General features: G+C 36.3%; 1 protein-coding gene, 1 long non-coding RNA gene and 2 pseudogenes across 2 annotated transcripts; 2 read left to right on the forward strand and 2 right to left on the reverse strand.

The window, feature by feature from the left end:
• Positions 1–229: 229 nt before the first annotated feature.
• LOC139782543 (uncharacterized) lies at positions 230–1,289 on the reverse strand (annotated as a pseudogene).
• Positions 1,290–10,130: 8,841 nt separating this feature from the next.
• LOC139782544 (uncharacterized) lies at positions 10,131–11,084 on the forward strand. Its single transcript, XM_071721567.1, has one exon. The coding sequence runs from the start codon at positions 10,131–10,133 to the stop codon at positions 11,082–11,084; it is 954 nt and encodes a 317-aa protein (XP_071577668.1).
• A 2,878-nt stretch (positions 11,085–13,962) lies between these two features.
• LOC139782550 (uncharacterized) lies at positions 13,963–16,060 on the reverse strand (annotated as a pseudogene).
• Positions 16,061–17,910: 1,850 nt separating this feature from the next.
• LOC139782554 (uncharacterized) lies at positions 17,911–19,246 on the forward strand. Its single transcript, XR_011720921.1, has 2 exons — positions 17,911–18,677; positions 18,847–19,246. It is a non-coding gene; the product is annotated as an uncharacterized lncRNA (long non-coding RNA).
• Positions 19,247–25,258: the final 6,012 nt, after the last annotated feature.

Below are 25,258 nucleotides of genomic sequence, written 5' to 3' on the forward strand. Positions count from 1 at the left end.
CGTCCGTCACTAATTCGTCATTTGGAAGGTTGCGTTTAAGCGCCTAGGTAAACAGATACTTTACCCTTATAAAAAAAAAAGGAAAAGGAATGTGCAAGGATCAAGGCTCACTCGTCGATCGACAACCGTCCGTGCTTAGTTTACCTTATCCTAATCTTAACGGCTATCCTGAGCGCAGAGGAATTTAAGCGAAAAAGGGAAATCGTGGAGTTCGCAGGACGTAACAACTGTAAAAGGTACCAACATGATTGGACATTAATTTTTCCATTACTCGCTTGGCTCATTCTTTATCACTGGTCCCTCTAGCAGCTAGACACAGTCTCTTGATCTGAAAAAGATATGACAATGTTAATAAAAAGCAGAGAATACTGAATAATTAATAACTTCTTTATACTTACAACATAGTCTTTCTGTGACTCTTCTCGATTTATTTTTTCCTCCAAGTGTTTTGAATCAGCATAAGCTTGTAGAGGCAGCTTTGGTAAATTTTTAGGGTGAGTCAAAGTCTCTGTTCTAGAAAGTAGAAGTTGCTTAATCTCCTCGATATTGTTTTCTAAGTTTGTCTGCCTTTGTTCTATTTTTTTAGTTTTCTCATACATTTGTTTCAAAAGTGCTGAAAACCAAGAAATGTATTAAATTTAATATTCATCAAACTATACAAATAATATTGTACTCATGAATATAGTAAATGGTACCTATGACGCCTGTTCTTTTTCCATCTGTGTCGGCGGCTGTATCTGTTTGAACTGGATCGTCCTCATTTGGTTCTTCCTCTTCAGTTATGTTCTCCAGACTTTTGTTTTCGTCAGCTTCTGAACTCGCTGTGAAAAACCAAATTAAAGAAGAATCAAAGAAGTTGTAATTGATATATAAAGAGGGTGTACACAAACTGACTTACAATCAGATGAACCCCTAATATCCATATCTATATCCATATGCGGGTCATATGTCCTGTCGGACATATCTTTTTCTCGATCATCATGACAATCAAAATCATCTTCACCTGAGACTGGAATCTCGTCATTATTTGCTGTAAAAAAGGAGAAGTATAAAATATCTCTGTATGCTTATGACAATGCTAAAATAAAAAACATCACTAACCATTCTCTTCGACTGTTTTGGAACAACTTAGTTTTGATGTACCATTTTTGTTAGGAGTACTCGTGGCACAACGTTTTAATCCAATATTCCCTGCAAATAACATTATATGAAAAGGTATTTCCTTTATTAATCTTATTATAAGAATATTTATAGGTATATACCACAGATTCGTGCATATTGTAGTGCATTAATGCCTTAAGACATAAATTTGCGTCAAATTTTAATATTTTTGGCGGGTACGACGTATGTATCTATAGATATTTGTGCATCATGATTGTTAGTAAGAAATCCGAAATTACTTTATAAATTTACTTATTGTATGAGCTATTTCTTTTTGTTTACATTTAACTTTTCACACATATTAAACGTTTAATGATGCCAAATTATCAAACAATCCTGAATCATGATACACAAATATCTAGATACATGTACCTCGAAATATCCAAATTTGATGCTGCTTATGGTGAAACATTAATGTACTTGAGTGTGCTATAGAAAATGATGTAAAGATCCATATTACTTACTCTGTAATTTCACTCTCTATATAAAAAACACACCTGTTCCAGTTTTGCTCTTTTCTGTACCATTAATCCTTGAGACAAACTCTGTCATAGACATTTCTTCAAAGCTTTTATCTAGAAATTACAAAGCATTGATGCGAGAATCTCAGATACAAAACCACATATGTCACATAGATTGCAGTATTACAATGCAAAAATAAAGTTAAATACCAGATTGGTCGTGTTGATCATTCAGAGCAATATTTTCTTTTCCACCTTTATTTTCAACAATTTGACCTGGCTTGTTTGATATTCGTCTTTTTGTGGAGGTCCCTTTTGCATGAAAGAGGTGAAATGTAACATTATCCCAAAATAAATTAAGAAAGTGCTGAACATAATTTAATCAAAAGAATAACAGGTACCTTCAGTTTTCTTATATGATAAATTTTTATTGCCTCGAAAGATTTTACCTTTCAATGTTCTTTTGGAAGACCCTTCAATATTTCGGGTTGTTTTATTTACATCAACATCTGAAGATTTAAATTAAAAAACCTTCTAAGAAATATGAAAATAAGTTTATCCTATGAGAGCGCTCAGACAATGTTTAGTAATCAGTTAATGTGTTAAAGTCCATTAGGATGGATATATTGAAGAAGTTACTTATAAATAGAAAAAAAAACAGATAAACAGATTTAAAACAGATTTTAGTACTACAACATTTGGATCAGATTTGGACGTACATGAAAAATAAAGTAAATAAAGTAATAGATTATTTAAAGCATAAAAAACTTATTTGTTTTACAAATAAGTATTACAAACAAATTCTTCACAAATAAGTCTTTATAAATAACAATTTATTTTTACAGCATTACCCGGCAAAGAACCAAAGATGGGGAACTGAGGCGGTTGGATTTTGCGCTTCTTGACATTACTGATACCACTTTCACCCTTCTTGCTTTTCTTTCTTGAGTAGTTGTCTAATTCTTCATCTGTATAGTCATTTGAATTTTCATCTGACACATCTTCAATCTGTTTTTTTTTTGCGTTTGGCCCTGCTTGCTTTGTCATCCGCAGACTCAATATCCGTATGCATTGTTGCTCGATCTAATCTTGTGCAACCATAAAGTTTCATCATGGAATATAAACACACCGGAGCACTTTCACCAACAATCCTAACTTTGATTGTAATCGGTAAGCGCACATAGCGATGAAACGAAAATTCAATTTCAGACAATTTGCCGGGAGAGTTATTTAAGCCGAACGCGGGGATCGAGGCGCCGCGCGGTCGCCGCCTCCTAATTCGCCTTCCCGCCTCCTTTGTTATCGCGTGCTCCCCGATACACCTGATTCTTCCTCCCTGCTCGTATTCCCCGGTTCGCCCCGGGGAACTTCCCGATTCCCCCTCCCTCTCGCCTGCCTCCAATCCTCTCCCCATACAGGAGAGGTCATATTCCCCTGTTCCTTTCGAGGAACTTTCCAGAGGACCATCCCCGACGCTGTCGACCGTCTCGACCGTTGAGGTTCTAGAGGAAGGTCCTCAACACCCGCATTTCCTTCGCAATATACCCGCGTATTTTCCCCCCTATACTAAACACATTCCGGAAGGGACTTTTACCATTGGTCCTGGGAAGTTCGACATTAACGAACTTCGCTCGGTCATCCTCAAGGCCGATTCCCGCCACATCACTCTCGTTTTTATCCCCAACCATGAATTCCCGTATAAAATTCCCGTTTACCTCGTAAAAGAGTTATTCCATCGCTCAGCCACCCTCGAGAAAGTAGTCGATCCCGAGGTGATCACCATAGACTGATAATTAACACGTCTAATAGTATAAATATTATTTATTTTCCTTTATGTTTTAATCTAATTCAAATACTCATATACATCCCATACATACATAGTTAAATTCATGTAACTTCAATCCTAAACTAATTGTAATAATAGCGGGAAGGATGTGCATTGAATAGGTTTCCCCTTCAAAGATTCTACCCGATCACCCCCACACCAATGTAACACCCGCGGTAACTATACACTCACACACACACACACACAAATAACATACACTCCGGTTTATCACAATACCTGATTCTCTACTCAATGTCAGTAACAAGTATTATTTTATTGTAATAAATGTTCAATCTACTCAATGTCAGTAACATTAAAAGTTATTGAAACAGAAGACTTATTTGCACAAGTGAAAACTTCTATTGACAAAGGTAAGAGAGAAATATAATAGTAATAATAATAATAATAATAATAATAATTTATTATATTTTATTTTTACAAATTTAAAGATTTTAAAAAATAGTATACTTTTACAGAAACTATGAGACCACCGGTAGAACCGCTGGAGGCTGACGGGGTCCTCCTCGAAGTCTACGACGAAGATTATAGCCCATATCATATGTTGAACAGATATCATTGTGTAATCGGAATTCGACCGTTCTACGTATGGGGAGTGCACCCGCGAGAGCGATTATGCGAGGCGTGCTATCCGTTCCGTCGTAATCGCAGATTGCCAGGTTACGTATTTAAGCGGTCCTGGCACGCGATTATGAATGAGTTATACGGATTAGAGATGTTTAAAAAAATAGAATGCGTGGAATGTAGAAGTATATTATGTGTGATTAAACCGGCCAATCAATGTCGAGAGTGCATCGGCAAGTGGTTGGATTCCGAGGAAATGCTAAAAAGATTCGACTATATTGGTAGAAATTCCCTTATGGAAAAATACACTCAACTTTTGGTGTTAACCGTTAAAAAAACACCATAGAAAAACCCTTAAAGTTGAGTGTGATTTCGGACCGCCAATTGAAGGTTAACCATCATTTGAAGGTTAATCTTCAATTGGCGGTCCAAAATCACACCCAACTTTAAGGGTTTTTCTTTGGATGATGGTTAACCTTCAAGTGATAGTTAACCTTCAATTAATGGTTAATCCTTAAAAATGACGGTATAAACTCTAAACATATGAACCCTCAAATGAAAGTAACAAATATGGCGTCCCAATGAGAATCTCTTAAGGGCTCCGCTCGCTGAACCGGACTCCTCGCCTTGATCCTCCCTCTCGGACGCTAGCTGCCGCAGCTCTCCCTTTCCTGGCGGTGAGTTTTCCCTGGTGATCCGACTCTCGCTCGGTTGGTCTCCAGAACACGCGCCGCAACGATCAATCCGTCAAGAAAGAGGTAACGGACTCGACACGTTCGAAGAAACGCAAGCAAGTGCGGCCATGACACCTAACGAGTGAGGAAAGAGGCGGGGGCTCTTTGAGAGTGGCGACTCGCGCGTCGCGCCATCTAATGTGAAACGATCGGGTGTTATAAAACGCGAAAAGAATTCGAGCGCAATATCTGAACAAATTATTTAATTTTTAATAAGTTCAATTTATTAATATTTATTTTCATAATTGAACTTATTTTTTATTTTGATAAATGTAAATACAAATATCTTATTGTATTAATATTTAATATTAATAATTTATTTAGTTGCTTAATTTAACTTCTTGTTTAATAAATGAGCGGATGTAGTACTGAAAATGTACCTATTATATAATATTTTAATTTTCAAAATTGTGAAATTACAAACAGGAATTTTGTTGTGACTTTTACATTTATAAAGTAACTATTTAATGGAAATGGAAGCCTAAAAAAATTAATATTGTAACGCAATTATTATAATACTCAAATCATAAAATATTTACATTATCCATGTCTGCCAATACAATATAATTTTTTATTCATATTGCATTCTATATAATGGCAATGTTATTATATATTTGACAGGCAAATTAAAATAGCTTCGAATCGATATCGAAATGATGAAGTATCGATGTCTTAACAGAAAATACATAATTTGCCTGTTTACAGTCTGGCGCGATGAATGTATGTCACAAATAATCTCTTCTTTTAAAAAATGTCATATAGCACAAACATCGAAATAAGCTTCAAATTTCGAGCATTATTTCGATATGATGTAATATCGATGATTTCGACGTCAATTAGACGTTGATTCGATGGGTCATTTCTCGCTGGCCTAAGTCAAATTTTTTAAATGAAAACCCCTATTTTTTATTGTACCATCTTTCTCTATTAATTAATTTAAATAACTTTTGTTTGAAAAATTTTTTTATTTGCCTAATACTTTTTGAGATATTCAAGGAAAACTTGGTAACTTTTTCAATATTTAGCTTATGATATCTTGATAATTGTTTGCCAGAGGAAAAAGTGGTATAGAGGATTTTTTGACTTGATTATGTCTTAAGAATATGCTGTTGCAATAGCACTCCAATTTTTTTAAATATTTGTAAACACTCCAAGAAGATGCATACACAAATATTTAAAAAAAATTGGAGTATACTATCGCAACAGCACATTTTTGAAATAAAATTAAGTTAAAAAGTTCTCTGTATCACTTTTTTCTCTGGCAAACGATCATCAAGATATCACAAGCTAAATAATGAAAAAGTTACCAAGTTTTCCTTGAATATCTCAAAAAGTATTAAGCAAATAAAAGAATTTTTCAAACAAAAGTTGTTCAAATTAATTAATAGAGAAAGATAGTACAATAAAAAATAGGGGTTTTTATTTAAAAAATTTGACTTAGGCCCTATTGGGCTCAATACAGGCACTAGATCCAAAATCCAATGAGATCGTCTATTGGCCCCCTTCAAACCTTTCAACTTTTATCTGAAACACTTTTTCAATAAACCAAGCCGTCAATTGACACTTAACGAAGATTAACACAATAACATATAAACGACACCCAACGATAAAAGGATCATGGCGACACTGATTAAATCGACATAGAACATTAAAGGTTAACACCCTGTTAACACCAAACCAACATCCAACGATGACGATCAATCTCCAACCTACACTAAACATTGAGGCTTAATCCCCAACCTACACTTATCATTGAGAATAAACTCTCAATATAAACTCATCATTGAGGATTAAACCTACAACTTACCTAAACCTTAATGGTCAACACTTAATCTACACCTAAATTTAAGTGTTGACACTTAACTTTGATGACAAACACTAAACTTACGCCCAAATTTGAGTGTTAACTTGGTGTTAACACTCAACTTTGGGTGTCAACCATCAAAGTTGAGTGTACTTTTTCATAAGGGTTATTAATTACCATTGTATGTAGATTGAAATATATACATATATGTTATTACATTAATATTAAAAGTATTTTATTAAATAAATCAAACCGTCCTTTCTACACATAAAAATATATACTACCCGCAAGTAAATATTACTTGTTCTAAATATTTGATAAGTTCATATATCCACAAATCTACCATAAAGTCATCGCAAGCATCATATTTACTCAAAACATATTCTAGATATTAGCAAGTCTAGTAGGGGAGACCGGGGCCTAACCGTCAGTTTTTTTTCGGTGCCGATTTTTAACAAAAAAATAAATAATTTTAGTTAAATGTGGTATACCACTGTAAAGAGTGAACCTTTAGCTACAAAATTTATATAGGAAATTTTTATCTACGTCGCTTTGTTTAACCGGTGCAAAAACGACAACGGTGGAAAAATTGAAATCTCAAAAGTGCCGGGGTTTAACCGTCACACTGCATTTTCAATACATATTACGTACATCTAATCCTGAAAAATGATAGGATACATCTTAATAATTGTTTTTAAGAGAAAATATAAAAATTTATTTAAAATTTTTATGCGAAACATTATTAAAAAATAGTTACGAGGGTTCCTCTTTCCGCAGAAGTCACTCGCCCGACTTGTTTCACTCCTCGACGTCCGATGACTCTATTCGGTGTCTGAACGGTTGTAATTCCCGTCTCATCCATATTCCATGTGCAGTGAGCCTGGAAATGCCCGGAAATGCCTTGGAAATGCACCCGGACTGCTGACTGACGGATTAACCCCAAACACAAGTTTCAGGTTTGATCGCCCACGAAATATTAGACATCAACGATAATGAAAAAACTACACTGGATTCGTGTTCAGCATGCATTACTCTTTATAATCACGTACCTCGAGATTTGGAGAGCAAATATTATTGCAGATATTACAAAATTTCCACTCGCAGAAAATGTAACTTTCACCTTCCGAAAACACGTTTGCCCTCGTAAAAATCATAACACGGCAGGTAACCTGCCGAAACTCCGTTGGTCACATGGGTACCATAAGCAGCGTTTACAATGTTAATAGCGAGTTCGCACAATATACAGGTTCCGAGATATTTGATTTGACGGTTCAACCCCGGCGACGGTTAGGCCCCGGTCTCCCCTACTTGAAATAAGAATATTTAATTAATACAAGAATTCGGATTACTTACTATATACAGTCTACTGAAGAGAAGTACCTATAATATTCTTGAAAGAAGAATGAATTCTTGTTTTGAGCACAAAATTATGAGCTTTTCTAAGATTTGTGCTAAGTATATCTTAAAGCTATTATTAAGATAATATTTTCTATTGAAGAAACCTATTACTTAAAATAAATAAAATAAAATAAATAATTGCTTTTCTTGGCTGTAGAGTGATATTTTTCTGTGTGTATAGTACGATAAAATGAAGGGAGATACATGAAAATTTCTCAAGAAACACACAGCGTTACAGAGTGGTTAGAGACCCTTTACTAGAGACTGGCCATTCGAGGATTCCGCGTGATTGGTGCACGTGACTTGGGCCCACAAGATGACAGCGCCAATAAGGAACGCTGCTGACCGAGCGCAAACGGGTATAAAATTTAGATTGAAATACGCTTGTACTCTGAATGCATAGTGCTATAGTTGATGAATGATGTATAAACTAGTGTATAAATAATGATGTAAATAAATATGAATATAGTGATGTATAAATGTATGTCCTGAAAAATGTTTCGTAAGTGAAATAACATTGTTAAATAATAGGGAATCAATCGATAGTAATTACAAATAATATAATGCCGAAAGAAAAAATATTGTTTGGTAATTATTTTTATTTTTGTTTTTATTATTTTGATTTTTAACGTAGGTACAATATATATGTAAAATAAAATATAATGCAGTAAATAATTATATGAATTAAATACATTAAATAAAAGAATACAAGTTTAATTTTTTAAATGACTTACACAAAGTTAAATTAAATATTTAATTAAACTCTTTTATACATTTATTTTCTTTTGTATATAGCTATAAAGAACACTGCAACTTGGCATATTTATATCTACAAAATTAATTATTTAAATAATAAGAGAAAACACGACCGTTATACAATTAAATACGAATAACACGCCACATTCGGTCTGTTGCGAATCGAATAAAGGAATATTCGCGACGGAAATATTCCTGAGTGCGAACATTCTTCGAGATCGCTCGAGTGGCTCCAAACCGCGAAGGTTTACTTTTTTTGTTGTTTTCGAGCCAACTGCCAGGTGTTTCTCGCGTGATCGCAAGGAGCACGACCAATAGACGATTTGGAGCCCCTCAGTATTTCTCACACCACCGAATTCCTCGCGGCCTAACGCGAAGCTCCGGCCGCGATCCCTTGCCTGCTCCGGCCGGGACGGACCAGTGAGCCCTAGAAATCCGTTCGCGACACTCGTGCTTCTTGGCGAGTGTTCCGCGACAAAACGAATCCGTATCGTTGCGCGTGCGGTATCGTATCGGAGCGAGTGCGCGACAGGAAAGGTGCGAGCGCGAAACCGTCATCAGCTGTGAAATAAAGAACTATTTTTACGCTATCTCCGAGCGCTTTATTCATTGTGCTTTCCTCGACTTCCACGGCGCAAAAACCTGAGCGGTCCACTAACATTTAATGGTCCTTCGAGCCGGATTGTGATAAAAGACCGGCATAGACAGTTCGATCGCCTCAAAAGTGATCGCGTTGTGCTGCTCCAAAAAAGACGAACAGTCGCGCTCACTCGACTCGCTCGAAACGGAGTTCGCCGTTCGAACCGTTGTCCCGGTTCATCGGGTACTTCGCGATACGTGCCCTCGACTCCGTGGCTCACTCCGAACATTGAGCGCTCGGCACCCGCTCTCCTAAAGATTGGTGCCTTGTAACTTGTGAAGTGCTTCGGAGGCTCCTGCGTGACCTCCAGCAAACGTATCGTGCTCCTTGCGATACGCATCCGCCGCCCGACGGCGCCCTGCTTTGCGACGTGCTATACGTCCCTGCCTCCCGCGAGTATCGCCCTGCTACTCGCCGCGGAGTCGCACCCCGAGACGTGCGAGACGTCCCTGCCTCCCGCGAGTACCTGCTACTCGCCGCGGAGTCACCGAGACGTGCCAGACGTCCCTGGCTCCCGCGAGTACCGCCCTGCTGCTCGCCGCGGAGTCCTACAAGCTCCCGCGAGTACCGCCTTGCGGCTCCAGCAAACATATCGTGCTCATCCGCCTCCCGACGGCGCCCTGTTTGTGCGACGTGCTATACGTCCCTGACTCCCGCGAGTATCGCCCTGCTTCTCGCCGCGGAGTCGTACAAGAGCGTCTTCGCTCTTCAATCCGATCGACACACAGGTGTCAGATCGTTGCAAAAAAGATCCAGACATTTCGCTAACATGTCTTCGGATCTCGAAAATCTACTCGTTGCTCAAGGCAACGCGATGGACCAGCTCCGAAGGTCGCTGATTAACTTCAGGAAGCTTCCCAAGGCTCAGATCACTCTCCCTAAAACGAAGGGGAGACTGACGAATTTGGAAAGTCTCTGGGAGAAGGTTCAAGCCCTCCATGTCCAGCTGCTGCAGACGGCTACGGCGGAGGAGAAGAAGTCGACCCTCTACTTCAAAGAAGAGGAATTTCTTGCCGCTGAGGACGCCTACTTCGAAGCAGCGGACCACCTCCACGAGACCATCGGTAAAATAAGTAACGACGCTCCGCACGCGCCGTATCGAGGTAACGAATCATCTTATCGCGATGCGCACTCCGGAATGTCATTGCATCTGCCTCGTATCTCGCTTCCGAACTTTTCTGGTGCTTTCCCGGAACGGGAAAATTTTCGTGGAATTTTCGAGTCCCTCGTTGCGGGGAACGATTCTTTAACGCGAACTCAAAAGTTGCATTACTTGAAAGCGAGCCTCTCCGGCGAGGCTGCGTCGTTGATTAATACTGTTCAAATTTCTGACGCGAACTACGAGGCAGCGTGGCAACTTCTTCTCGACGAGTACGACAACCGTAACGCGATTATTCACGCGCACATCCATTCGTTCGCCGACTTACCGAGAATGAAAAACGAGAACGTTTCCGAATTGAAAAAACTTCGCGATAATGTGTCCGCGTCTCTCGCCGCGTTAACGAATCTCGATCGTCCCGTCGATACGTGGGACGACCTCTTGGTGTACATCATATCGCAGAAGTTCAGTCCGCGAACGCGAAACGAATGGAACCTAACTCGAGGCCATACGGATGCCTACCCTACGTACCATGAAATTCATGATTTCATGACCCGACGCATTCGCGGTCTCGCGGATTACCCCTCCGCTCTCTCCCCTCCTTCATCGGAAAGGATTAGTTAATCTGGCTGGGCGGCCGGCTCTAGAAACATTGGCCGACCGCTCACTCGCGGGCCGGACGAATGCGAATCGTTGTCGGTTACCTACGTCTACCTGTCCGTCCGCGACGGGAGAATCCCGTTAAACTTAAGTTAAGCTATCGTTGTTTCTCATTAGATTTAAGGACATTGTACAAAACATTTTGATAACAAGTGTATGTAAAGCTTTGAATCATAAGTCGTCCACACGCTTCTCTGTGCGACCATGTCCACCCCCGTTGTTTCGCATTATCATGCAAGGCGGGCGGTATGTTGCGAATCGAATAAAGGAATATTCGCGACGGGAATATTCCTGAGTGCGAACATTCTTCGAGATCGCTCGAGTGGCTCCAAACCGCGAAGGTTTACTTTTTTTGTTGTTTTCGAGCCAACGGCCAGGTGTTTCTCGCGTGATCGCAAGGAGCACGACCAATAGACGATTTGGAGCCCCTCAGCATTTCTCACACCACCGAATTCCTCGCGGCCTAACGCGAAGCTCCGGCCGCGATCCCTTGCCTGCTCCGGCCAGGACGGACCAGTGAGCCCTAGAAATCCGTTTGCGACACTCGTGCTTCTTGGCGAGTGTTCCGCGACAAAACGAATCCGTATCGTTGCGCGTGCGGTATCGTATCGGAGCGAGTGCGCGACAGGAAAGGTGCGAGCGCGAAACCGTCATCAGCTGTGAAATAAAGAACTATTTTTACGCTATCTCCGAGCGCTTTATTCATTGTGCTTTCCTCGACTTCCACGGCGCAAAAACCTGAGCGGTCCACTAACACGGTCCGAGCTTAGATTTTTTATTCTTTTTGTGGCTCAATATTAAATACCGTATACATATATATATAAATATATATTATTAATGTTTTTTATATTTATTATATACAAATTAGTTTTTCCAAAATAAATATTTGTTATATTAGTTATATATTAGTTATCGCAGGCACATCAAACATACTACTTTCTTATTTTTCAATTGATAAGATGTTACTTGTTATTGATATTGTTATTACAATGAAACAAATCATATTACTTACACGACGCAGTAGCGCAGAATGCAACGGATGACAGCGATAAACAAAGCGCACTGCACGCACACATATATCGAGTTCACGTATTAACACACACACATACGACTTCGCCGCCATTTTGTGGTCGCATTCCTGAAGTTGGCCAGTCTCTAGTAAAGGGTCTCTAAGAGTGGTGAGACGCGCGCGACGTTCCGTCCATCAATCGTGCAACTTGCACACGTTCTCCATGGCGCAGTTCTTCGCGTGGCGCCCGCAGAGGAAAGATCGGATCGCACCGAGGGTCTCCAGTCGTCCGATGTCTTCGTATTCGACGTCCATCGACTCGATTTTAGCGTTGAATTCACCGACGGCGTCGCCGAGAATCTCCTCCAGCCATCCTTTCTTTTCAGCGCCCTTTACGTAGACGAGCTTGAGCGTCTCGCAGTTCAGCCCGTCGCACACGGCGCGTCGGATGATCGTTCTCGCCCGAACGTAATTCACCTTTCCATCGTTCCACTTCAAACCATGATGATTCGCCGTCATTTACGAGCTCGTTTAAATAGAGGTGGTATTAAACAAGATAAGTTAGTCGATCATCTGTGTGAATATTTGTGGCGATATACAATAAACGAGCTTGTGAAGCGCGCCACGAACCCATGTGACAACTTGTCTCGCGTGGAAAGTATATGCGTGAACTTTTTCGACATATATATTAGTCATTTATGCCTTCCAATACTCACATATATTCAATATACAATTTATCAACAATTTACTGCTTTAAATGTTGTGTTTTGGTAAAGCAGCGACTTTTCGCGAAATAAAGTATTCTCTGCTTTAACAAAAAGACTTCAATTTATCAACAATTTACTGCTTTAAATGTTGTGTTTTGGTAAAGCAGCGACTTTTTCGCGAAACGAGGTATTCTCTGCTTTAACAAAAAGACTTCAATTTATCAACAATTTACTGCTTTAAATGTTGTGTTTTGGTAAAGCAGCAACTTTCACGCAAAACGAGATATTTTCTACTTAAAAAAAAAGACGTAATATTAATCGTTTATGCCTCTCAATACTTAAAATAACTGCTATATTTTCCAAACTTTTTTTGTTAATAACTTTTTAACGAATAACGAGCGACGGCTAAAACCTTCCGAAGGTCACTCAGGAGGGTGACCTTGACAACATATGTCAAGGTCAAGGTCATCGGAGGGTGGTCCCTATTACTGCATAATTACCGCTTTTTTTAAAATAAAAACATTTTTTTATAATGTACGCACGTATTGTAAATGTTTATAATATTTACTGATTACACACTTGTCGTTTGATTTAACAGCGATGAAGTCAATGTGAATATAGTATTAATTAATATTATTAACCATGCGCATTCTAAAAAGCAACTCGATAAGGTAAACTTTATAATTATAATCCAAAAACTATCCCACTTTATAGTACTTTATTATAAAACTTACTTATTTAATAACAGATTTTTTAATTATATCGTATGCCATAATTGTGCTGAAAGCCAAAACTACCCTCACGGAAAAAAACTTGTAGAACTATTGAAATGACAACTATTCGTAACTATTAGTGCACACTACTCAATAGTAATTTCGCGCACTGTTGGAATTCGCACTAGTAGTGTTACGTCCGCACTAGTAGTTATCGATCTAATAGTGATCCTCAAGTGTGCGCAACAGTGGACCATTAGTTTACTAGTTGCCAGTCCACTAGTTCTCACTGAAATTGAGACTAGTGCATTTTTTCTAAATAACGACGTGAATAAAAATGGACCTGCACAGTTTTTAATAAGAACGATATATATATATATATATTTCTATAGAAATAAAGCAACACTGTGACATTAATTGTTAATTGTACTTTTATTCGCATGATCAAATACAAATAATAATACAACAATCTGACTATTTGTATTGTAGTTGTATTGATCTCAATTATTAAAAAACACTGGAAAATAATCGTTATTCTACTCAACCTATTTACGACGCTTAATCCTGCATTGTTTAGGTTCTTCGCCTTTACGTTGGTTCCTTATTTAATCTTACTTAGTTGGTTTCTCCTTTATTATTTGGTCCTCTATTTCGAGGAACTGCATTATTGCACTTCTGCTGCACTGCTTTGCGGAACATCTTGTCGAAATCTTTTTCTTTTGGAAATTTCTTCTTAACGTATGCTAAAGCACGTATATTTATCAGTTTTCAAACTACACCTATATGAAATCAATACTGCATGTTGCACAAATTATAGTCATACCTTTCATAGCTTCAATTTTCACCGTGTCGAGTTTCTTTTTAGCGGCTATACCTTTTTCGCAATGAAAATTTGCCACAGTTCCTGTAAGCGAAGAGGTAGCTAACTCTTCTTTTGAAAATAGCAAAGACATCATCTCGCATATCAACTTAGAGACAGATGTGTGATTGCACAAGGAAAGGCGAATGGCATTCACTATACAAGGTTCTGGCCCTCCAAGGTCGACTGTCTGTTCCTGTGTTAAATATTTTGTATAAAATATGATAAAATTTTTAGATAATTATTAAATGTAACGATATTCATATTCATAAAATTGCATTACGTGAGAATTGAAAACCAAACCAACATCTATATACTACACTTGAAAATCAAAACTCCAAAAATATTAATTTCTATTTTAAATAGCATTGTAATTGAAATATATAATAATTTTAACCTTAGGCTTGTGTATTGCGATTGATTGATGATCATTCGAAGACTTCACTTTATCTGCTGCATGGTTCGATTCATGTACATGTTCCAATTCATGTGTGTTGACTACTTTTATCGCAACGTCTGGAGTATCAGGGAAGTCTTCCGGCAATGATTTTGGGTTGGAATTTTGTGGTACTAAATTATGTCCGAATGTCAGAGGTGTCGACTCATGTGATGCTGGTTCACAAAACTCTGTCCCCGATCTTTGAGACGATTTCAACTTATCGCTTGGTAGATCTAACTCCTTATTTTGCATTATCAATGCTGGCGATGCATCGGTTGCAGACGATTCCAATTTATTGTTTGGTAGATTCAATTTGCTGATGTAAAACGGATCTCTGTTGTTTGCTTTCTTGTGAACTGTTTCCTGTCATGTTTATCAAATTCAGTGACACCATACTTTTCCAAATTGTCTCTGATTTCGCGCATTTTGATCCATCCTAAAATTTTAATAAAGCATTTTGTCATTTTCAATTTTATATAAACTTATATTTATATTTACTTAAACTGAAAATGATTGCCAATTAAGACTCCTCTTTGGAGATAAAACTTTAAAAATGCTGCATAAAGATTTAGTTCAATGGTATGGAAAATTGTAGTGTAAACACCGACCATAATGTACAAAAATTAGGGATTTTTTATAGACATTATTCGATAAAACAAAAAAAATAATGCATGTTAGAATCATAATTATAGCCATTTTGCTATGGGATATCTTAGTAGTTAATTCTAATAACAATTAGGTATTTTAAAGTTTTCATCACTTCGTATTTTTTTTTGTGAACTGCAGTATAGATGCAATTACACAAAACTCAATTCAACTATATAATCTGCTATGCACATTAAGAAACCGATATTGCCGCATCGAATAGTTCTTTATTATTCAATATCGTTGCTTACCTCCATATGCTCGTAATTTTGTTACAACCATTTCCCACTGACAATTGGCCAATTTTTTTTTCATTGTTGCTGTTGCTGGGCCTACATCACAGCTTTTTGGCCATCGAACTTTCACTATCGTCCCACGTTTAATTATATCATCTAATTCAGTAATTGTAAATTTATCTTCCAGCCATTCCAAATATCCAATAGATATACTATCTTCTTCATTTGGAAACTCGCACACCATATATCTTTCGTGGTCCATTGTCTGTAAAAGCAAAATACAGGAGCGTTTCAATACTAGCTGCGAGTATACTGACAGCATTATCATGTCTATATTGAACTGCATACGTTTGACAGACACAACATACTCGCAGCAGTTCGCAGCTAATACTGAAATGCAGTTGCAATGTATATACAGACATACAACACATTAAAATACTTGAAATAACTGTTTTGATTAAACGCAACTTAGGTTAATTTACTTTGGGATGTCTATGATGGTTGCATTTATTAAATCATAGTTTCTATCTCGAATATGTGAGGAAGAAACTAAAAAGGTCACGCAATAAAATCTAACGGTGGCAATAAAATAATTAATTATATATTAATTACAGTAAATGTTATACAATGTGAATTTACTGACATATGCAAACACTAGCTGGTTACCCGGGCTTCGCCCCGGAGGACATATGTAATAAGACACGCAAATAGTCTCTCTCTCTCCCCCTCTCTCCCCCTCTCTCCCCCTTTCTCCCCCTCTCTCCCTCTCTCTCCCTCTCCCCCCTCTCTCTCTCCCCCCTCTCTCTCTCTCTCTCTCTCTCTCTCTCTCTCTCTCTCTCTCTCTCTCTCTCTCTCTCTCTCTCTCTCTTTCTCTCTCTCTCTCTCTCTCTCTCTCTCTCTCTCTCTCTCTCTCGATTAATTCCCGAAAAATTGAAAAAATTTCGGTACCGGCTTCCAAAAAGATCGGTAACGAAAAATTATACACTTTATAGCACTCCCCGGAAAATTCTATCCCTGTTTAATCTATAATTCTTTGAGATTCGGTCAATTATTTCCCGAAAAATTAGAAAAATTAGAAAAACCAGTTTCCATAAAATCGATAACAAAAAACTATACACATAGTGGCACTCCCCGGAAAATTCTACCCCTATTTCATATACTTTTGGTAAAAATTCGGTTCAGGGGTTTGAGATTCGGTCAATTATTTCTCGAAAAATTAGAAAAATTAAAAAAACCGGTTTCCAGAAAATCGGTAACGAAAAACTATACACATAGTGGCACTCCCCGGAAAATTCTACCCCTATTTCATATACTTTTGGTAAAAATTCGGTTCAGGGGTTTAGGCTGGGCGTTGATGAGTGAGTGAGTCAGTCAGGACATCTTCCTTTATATATATAGATTTAAATATGAAAATTGGCACGATATAATATTTGTAAACACTCGAGAATCTTATATAATGCCTGGAACACATACTCCGTGCGCAGATAATGCATTGGCCGGTATAAGAAGGATTTATAGAATCTTACTGAAAACACGAGTATAATTTCTATGAAAATGCATCTAAAACAATATTCTTATAAGCCTAATACTACTAACTTTCCTTTCTTTAATCATACAATAATAACTACCGTGCATATTTAAACAACTAGTTCAAACTTGAAACACGATTTATTATTTGCAAGAATGCAAAATTGAAATAAACAAATGTTCACAATGTGCATAGTTCGTCGATTACGATGGAATAATGCAGTACTGTTGTCAGAAAGAAATAACAAAAGAATAATATACATCATTTAGGTGCAAGCAACCGAAGTGAATTTTGTAGTGTTTGATGTAATAGAATTAAATTAATATACAGCAGAAAAAAAACTGTTCAAACAAAACTTTTAAACCGTTCAAACAAAACTTTTAAACTATTCAAACAAAACTTTAAACTTTTACAGATAAAAAAATACACGATATTTCATCAACAGTTCCAAGATTATTTTGAGAAATATTTTAATCAAAGAAAGAATATGTAAAATTTTTAATATTGCAAGAATATGATAGTTATAAAACTAAAGCATTTCCCTTGTATTTTAAATTGTTTTAAATTGTTTCTATTTCAAACTAATATTACAATTTTGCCTTAATCAGATTCAAACGGCAAGTAGAATGACACATTTTATTACATAATATTACATATTCTTTATACTCTTATAACTCTTCTTTAAGACTATAAGAGTATGACTCTTTATACTCTTATAACTCTTCTTTATAACTCTTATTTTCACGAAACATTTCGAATATTTTTTATTCTCATCACTATTCTCGCAGTTTTCAGAATTATCATCGTTGTCATCTGAATGAGCCTCGTTATTGTTGCCGGTGTGTCTGTTAATGTTAAATATATCTCTATAATTATCGTTATTTTCGAAATTAAAGTGTTCAGAGTACTCAAAATGATCAGAATTATTAGAAAATTCAGAACGGTGAGAAAGTTCAGAATGATGAAAAAGTTAAGAATAATGAGAAAGTTCAGATTCTTTTTGATTATGAAGAAAATCTGGTATTACGGAACTTTGGCTTTTAACGGAAGCATGTGCTTGCTGAATATGCGACTGATCGAATTCAATTAAAGAATCTGTTGAATTGAGTTCTTCTACAACTTCAACATTCACTTTCCTGCCTTTTAACTTTCTTAGAAAGCTTATGAAACGATGTTTTTTGGCATGTTCTAAAATAAACTGCAAATAAATTTAAATGTTATGTTTACATAAAATACATAGATTTCAAAATATATACTATCTTTACTCTTTAAAAACATTTATTTTTTCAGATTTTCTACTGCACAATCACTATAACAAATGGAATGTTAATGGAAAAAAATATAACTAAATTAATTAAACTAACAGTACAAAATAAACTTATAGGATGGAAGGCTGGCTGATTTTCTCGAGTTATAAAAAGGTCATCAATTTAAATTTAAAAACAAAATCTCGTTTAATTAAACAAATTTTAAATACAATTAACGTTTTACGTTTCGACTTTATATACTTAGTCTTCTTCAGAAACCTGATACATAAGAGATAATACATAAAAAATAATTAAAAAATAAAAAGAAATAAAATTGCTACAGATAAAAAGGATAGAGAACAAAGCCGCATACTTTGGACTGACTTGCCAGAAATGTAGCTAAGATCTACACTATGACATAGTATAGACCTTAGCCACAATTAATGTATATACGAGTTGTCAAAAATAGAATGAAATAAGTCAAGTAATAAAATTGTTACTATTATCTATACTGTTGTTATTATTATCAAACGATATTATTTATTATTTGACAGTGTAAAATTGTAATGCATATATTAAAATTACATTAGGGCTAGAATATAAACCAGACCCACAAGAATGAGAGCAATTCCAAGATCTCAAGACGAGAATTAACCAGATCTTACAGGGCGGAATTAAGGAGTCTGGATTACTGATTGAAATCAAAGTAAAAAAAGAAAAGAAAAAAAAGAAAAGAAAAGAGAGGGGGGCCTCTGCTTTTGTCTACGAGATCAATTCTAGGGCTAGAATATAAACCAGAGCCACAAGAATGAGAGCAATTCCAGATCTTAAGACGAGAATTAACCTTGCAGAGCCCCTTGTACTACCACGATCAATGTCGATCTTCCAATATGGCGTCCCAAATGAGAATATCGGAAGGGCCCTGCTCGCTGGACCGGACTCCTCGCCTCAATCCTCCCTTACAAGCTCTCCTTTTCCTGGCGGTGAGCTCTCCTTGGGAAGTCGAATCTCGCTCGGTTGGTCTCCAGAATACGTGCCGCTTAGCTCAATCAGTTACGAAAGAAGGAAAACGTACTTGTCTCGTCCGAAGAAACGCAGCAAGAGCGGCTATGACACTGAACAAGAGCGAGGAAGGAGGTGGGGGCGCGTTGAAAGTGGCGACTCACGTGTCGCGCCATCTGAATGAAACGCCCTAAACATTGCTTGGTATTTGGCGTCAATTTGTTCTTAAGTTTTGTTACCAAAATTTGCTCAATATTTGGCATCAATTTGGCGTTAGGTTTAGTCAACAAACTTTAACAGCAATTTGGTGCCAATTTGTTATCAGGTAGTTGCTAAGCTTTGCTCGGTATTTGGCGTCAATTTGTTCTCAAGCTTTGTCACCAAAATTTGCTCAATATTTGGCATTAATTTGGTGTTAGGTTTTGTCAACTAATTTTAGCGGCAATTTGATGCCAATTTGTTATCAGGTACTACTAAGCTTTGCTCGATATTTGGTATCAATTTGGCGTCAATTGTGTACGCATGTTTTGATACGTATTTGCTAGCAGTTTGTCGACAACATTTGATAAAACAAATTTTGATGCAAATTTGTACCATTTCTGAAACCAAAATTTGTAGCAAGTATTTGGCATTATTTGTTCGAACAGATTTGGCTATCTGGGTGGTTTGGAGGGGGCTAGACGGGAGGGATGCAGAAGAGAGGAGGGGTATGATGGAAAGGGTGGCTGAGAAGGTGTTAGGTAGGGTGCCGAAAATTGGAAGGGTGTGGGAAAGAAGCGGAGAGGGAGGGAGAGAGGTGTTAATAGTGGAGATGGAGGATGAGAGGGAGAGAGAGGAGCTACTAGAGAGATATGGGGTAGTTAGAAAGAGGTGGGGGTTAGGGGTGGATGAAGACTTATCCATGGAGGAAAGAAAGGCGAGGTGGAGGCTGCTGGAGAAGGCAAGGGAAGAGAGAGCCAAGGGAAGAAGAACGAGGGTGGAAAATAGGAGAATATGGGTGGATGGAAGGGAGATGGTGTGGAATGAGGGTGAGGGGAAATGGGAGGAGAATTGAGGGGAGAGGATAGCGAGTTGCGGGAGGAGAGAGACGACGGCGACGGGGTGCGGAGACAGAATATAAGAGTGAGGAGATGGAAGGAGGGATGAGGGAGGGGTGTAGGGCGAGGAGGGGAGGGAGGGAAAAAGAATGTAAAAGGCCGTTATGGTCAGGTCGGGTTAGGAAGGGGCAGGATTGTAAAGGGTTGGGTACGTCCCTGGAAAACGCCGGCTATGTAAAAGTTATGTATGTGTCTGTTGTGAGTTAAGGAGGATTGTAAAGGTTTGGGTACGTTCCGTAAAAACGCCTTGCAAACCCTGCGGGGACAAGCAATAAAGACTACTACTACTACTGTTTTTATTACTATATATATACTATTTCTATATTAATAAAACTATAATTATAATAATAAAATATATTTTTAAATAACCAAATTACGTTGTCTAATAAATTGATATTTATAAAAGAACTTTGCCGAAATTTTGATTTTGATAGAACGTTGCGCACTTGTAAGCGAAAAAACATAATTTTTTAATTAGTGCTAAAGGATAATTTTAAGAAATAAGATTATATAAAATAATAAAATAAAATTATCTCTTATACGTTATTTTGTCGTATAAAAGCCAATTTTCTTGTAAAATGGAGTTCTCTATCATCCTTATCAACTTTGATCAACTCCTCCTTTTTTTGTTTATAAATTTCAATTCTTTTTTAAAATTTTTCTTTAGTATTCTTTAATTTTTTATTTATTATTTATAGCTATATCAAAGATATGTATTTTAAAAAATTAAGAAAATAATTTTTTTTGTTAAAATTAGTAATCATTGGATTATGATAATATTGTAAAAAATCGAATTAAAATTGCATAACGTGCACAGTAAAACTTGACACTTCTTTTTTATTTTTTTCTCCAAATTTACGTAATGACAAAAAAACGTCCATCAAAATACTAATTTTTCTCAAAGTTTATAATAGTGGAATCGAAAAGCATTAGGTATATTATTTCGTTCGGCGAACACTTGATTGACGTTGTAATGACCTTACCTGTTATTAACTCTATGCTTCATATTTGTTATGAAATCAAATGTCGTTCAAATGAGCCTCAGTTCTCGATGATCTCTCGAGGCAGTAGAATCGCGATTGTATATTTCTAGCTTTAAGAATTTATTGTGATATGAGATACATTCACCAAAGTTAATTGCTACGAAGAATTGTACTTAACATTAACATCTTAATCTTAACATAATTTTAATATATAAGGTGAGTCATTAGAAATAGAATACACATATATGTCTTGTTTTGAAAATATAGCACAGTTTTTAAAATATGATTTGTAAGAACCAGCATGACAAACATATAGTTCAATATTATTTTTCAAAAATTATCAAGGCCAAGAATAGGTCAAGAAAATAACGTCTTTACAGATATTCGGAATAAAAATCATCGTAATGTTGATTTTTATTATGCGCATCTTGACATTAATGGGCATCTTATCTACTTGTCAAAGTTCCAATTTGGATGTTACGACTCAATTGCCACGTCACATAATACCTGAGCACTATATAGTCGAGTTAGATCTTAGTACAATCGAGAAAGATTTCTACAATGGTACATGTCATACTCGTATCAGAATCGATCGCTCAACGAAAAATATAAGTTTCCACGGAAGTCCACAAATAAGAATACATTACTTTCATCTGGATAAAATGTACGCAGCAGATTTCCACGGCTCATATTATATGGCGGGCATAAAATACGATAACGCAAATCATATTTTTACCATCCATTACGATAAAAGTTTATCAACTGGGCAATATATGATGGAAATATCTTTTACTACCAGATTGTATAGTGACGAAAAGTTCAAGACTCTCTATATAAATGAAGAAGAAAACAGAGTGTAAGTGAATATCAATATACTATGATAAAGAAATATCCAACAACATGCTGTTTTGCAAAATATTAGAACAATCATTCCTTATAATTTTTTTTTTATTATTCATCTTTATTATCAATCAATCAATCAATCATCTTTATTTCGCTCCCCTTCCGGGGCTGGAAAGGCGTTTTTTCAGTAAAAACGTTCCCAAAAACCTTTACAATTTATCTTATTTCCCCGACCTGGTCATTGAACGACCTCACAACTTATTTCCCTTCCCTCCCTCTTCCATCCTGCACCCCTCTGGCCATCTCCTTTAGTTTTCCCTAATCAGTACTCCTCTGACTCCCTCCATCCTGACGCAGCTCTTCTCTTTTTTCTGGTTCCCTCTTTCCATTACTTGACGTCTTCCTTCTTTCCTACTCTACCTTCCATTCTAAATATAAAATAGAGATTATTCATCTTTATTATATTTTACGGTCATTGGCATATGGAAAGTATTTAAGGCCCCGAGCACATAGAAAAACTTAAACAGTAAGACGTAAGCAGTAAGGAAATCAATGGTATTGATTCGACCTACTGTTTACGTTATGTCTTAAGTTCTTTACTGTGATTGATTTGCTTTTACTGCTAACGTCTTAATGCTTAAGTTTTTCTATGTGCCCGGGCCTTTAAACTACATATTTTGTAAAATTTAATGAGATAATACGTAAATGCACATATCTTAATGCACATAAACATTGCTTTATCTAAATATAACTGTATGATAATGTGAGGGTATTAATATATTAACAAGAGCGCTCTTTATATAAGTATTGCATTGTATATTTTGTATCCAATAGCGAATTTAATTATGGACATACTCAGTGCGCACTGGTGTATATTAAAACTGACGTACACACAAATCAATGTAAAAATGAGTGCTTGAAATAAATATATAAAAAGATCAAACCGCGAGGTCATCAACACACTTTATTATGCTGCTTAAAAAAAAATATATTTTATTATTCGAGATATACATATTTGCATTTCATTATACACTGAGATTAAATCAGTGTACAACATTAATATGGATTAATGTGCATTAGTGCGTCCCATTAAATTTGATGTTGGTGAAATTAGCATATCATTTTCCTGCAGATCAAAAATAAAAGGGAGTTCTTGTCGCATGCAGTTGAGTTTTATAGTTTCTGATACTTTTTAGTAATAGTTCTGGTGATTTTACCCAAAAAACAGTCGAAAAAATGATCTGCTAACTTCCCATAGCAGATAATTTTCTAGCAGATCAAAAATAAAAGGGAGTTCTTCTCGCATACAGTCAAGTTCTATAGTTCCTGATACTTTTTAGTGATAGTTCTGGTGATTTTGCCACAAAAAGTCCATCAAAAATATTATCTGCTAGTTTTCCGTAGCATAGAGTGAAATGCCGACGAAATCTCGGAGTTCTAGTTTATATAAAACATTTTTCGAATAGTTCTGAGCATACTAAAACATTTTCTAAGGAGTTTCGTGAGGACCTTTGTACTTAGAAAAAATAGAGTGATATGCCGTACAAAATGTCGGAGTTCCGGTTTATGTAAAATATTATTGCAAAATTAATTAGCTCTCGCAGCAAAAAATGTTAGTTGTCCCATATTTAACAAATAGATTTGCTGTTGCAGCAAAACCTTTTTTTTCCGTGTACGGGAAGTTAGCAGATCATTTTTTCGATCGACTGATTTTTGGGTAAAATCACCAGAACTATTACTAAAAAGTATCAGAAACTATAGAACTCGACTGCATGCGACAAGAACTCCCTTTTATTTTTGATCTGCTGAAAATGATATGCCAACTGCACAGACACCTAAATTTGCTGTAAAAAAATATATTAGAATCCTGATATTAAAAAATAATGTTAAAATTGTCAAAATAATATTAAAAAGTTGTATAATTTATTTTAAATTTATTAATTATAAATTTATTAGCTAATAACGTAGCTACATTCTATTGGGTTTACCTAACATATTATAATTAATAATAATATTAATTAATATTATTCCACAATTGTAATAAAAATATAATGATAGCAATATAGTAATAATATAATACACGTTAATATATGTATTATTATTTAACTATCTTATATAAACCGCACTTATATACATACGTACATATGTATATATCCTCGATAATGCGTCAACTTTAATATCAACAATTATTGAGCGTGCAGTATTAGCTAAGGCATATCGTTAAAATGTGACAGATGGTTGCTTGGAATGGGAATAATTGGAGTTCGACGAATATTCCCATGTTGGGACGATCCGGCTTTCAAGGCAATCTTTAAGGGGGCTTTATACGTCTATTGCACATATTTTCAAGAATTTTTTTTTCATAGTGAAATGTATTGAAATATCTCGAAACTTTTATATATTTTCTCACATATATTGAAGTACATAAAAAAAATTGTTTTTTGTTTTTCTTATTTATGGCGACAAAATGGCAACTGTAAGGGTACCCCATAGAAATCTGGTTGACATGATATCTCGAGTTAGAAACGTCTGAAACAAAAAATTCAAACGGAATATTAAAATATAAGTAAGTGGCTATAGCCGGTACTAGAATTAAACATTTTGGGTAAAAAGAAACAAAATGGCGGACTTTTGAATATCTCGACCCTTTTTTTGCAACTAAAATTGTTAAAAAAAAGGGTTAAAAATAATTAAAAATTTATGATTCTAGTACGGGCTGAAACTACATATGTGCTGAACAATCCCTGTAAATTTCAGCCCAATCGGTTAAATAGTTTCTCCAAAATCGTGTCAACCAGATCGAAAAACGAAAAGTGTTTGTACACTAATT

This window comes from Temnothorax nylanderi, unplaced genomic scaffold (genome assembly GCF_030848795.1).
Source record: "Temnothorax nylanderi isolate EJ_2023f unplaced genomic scaffold, tnyl_v1.0 TNYL_tig0423_pilon, whole genome shotgun sequence".
Taxonomy (NCBI): domain Eukaryota; kingdom Metazoa; phylum Arthropoda; class Insecta; order Hymenoptera; family Formicidae; genus Temnothorax; species Temnothorax nylanderi.

Coding starts and splice junctions, on each gene's coding strand:
- LOC139782544 (XM_071721567.1), top strand. CDS start 10,131: ATGTCTTCGGATCTCGAAAATCTACTCGTTGCTCAAGGCAACGCGATG.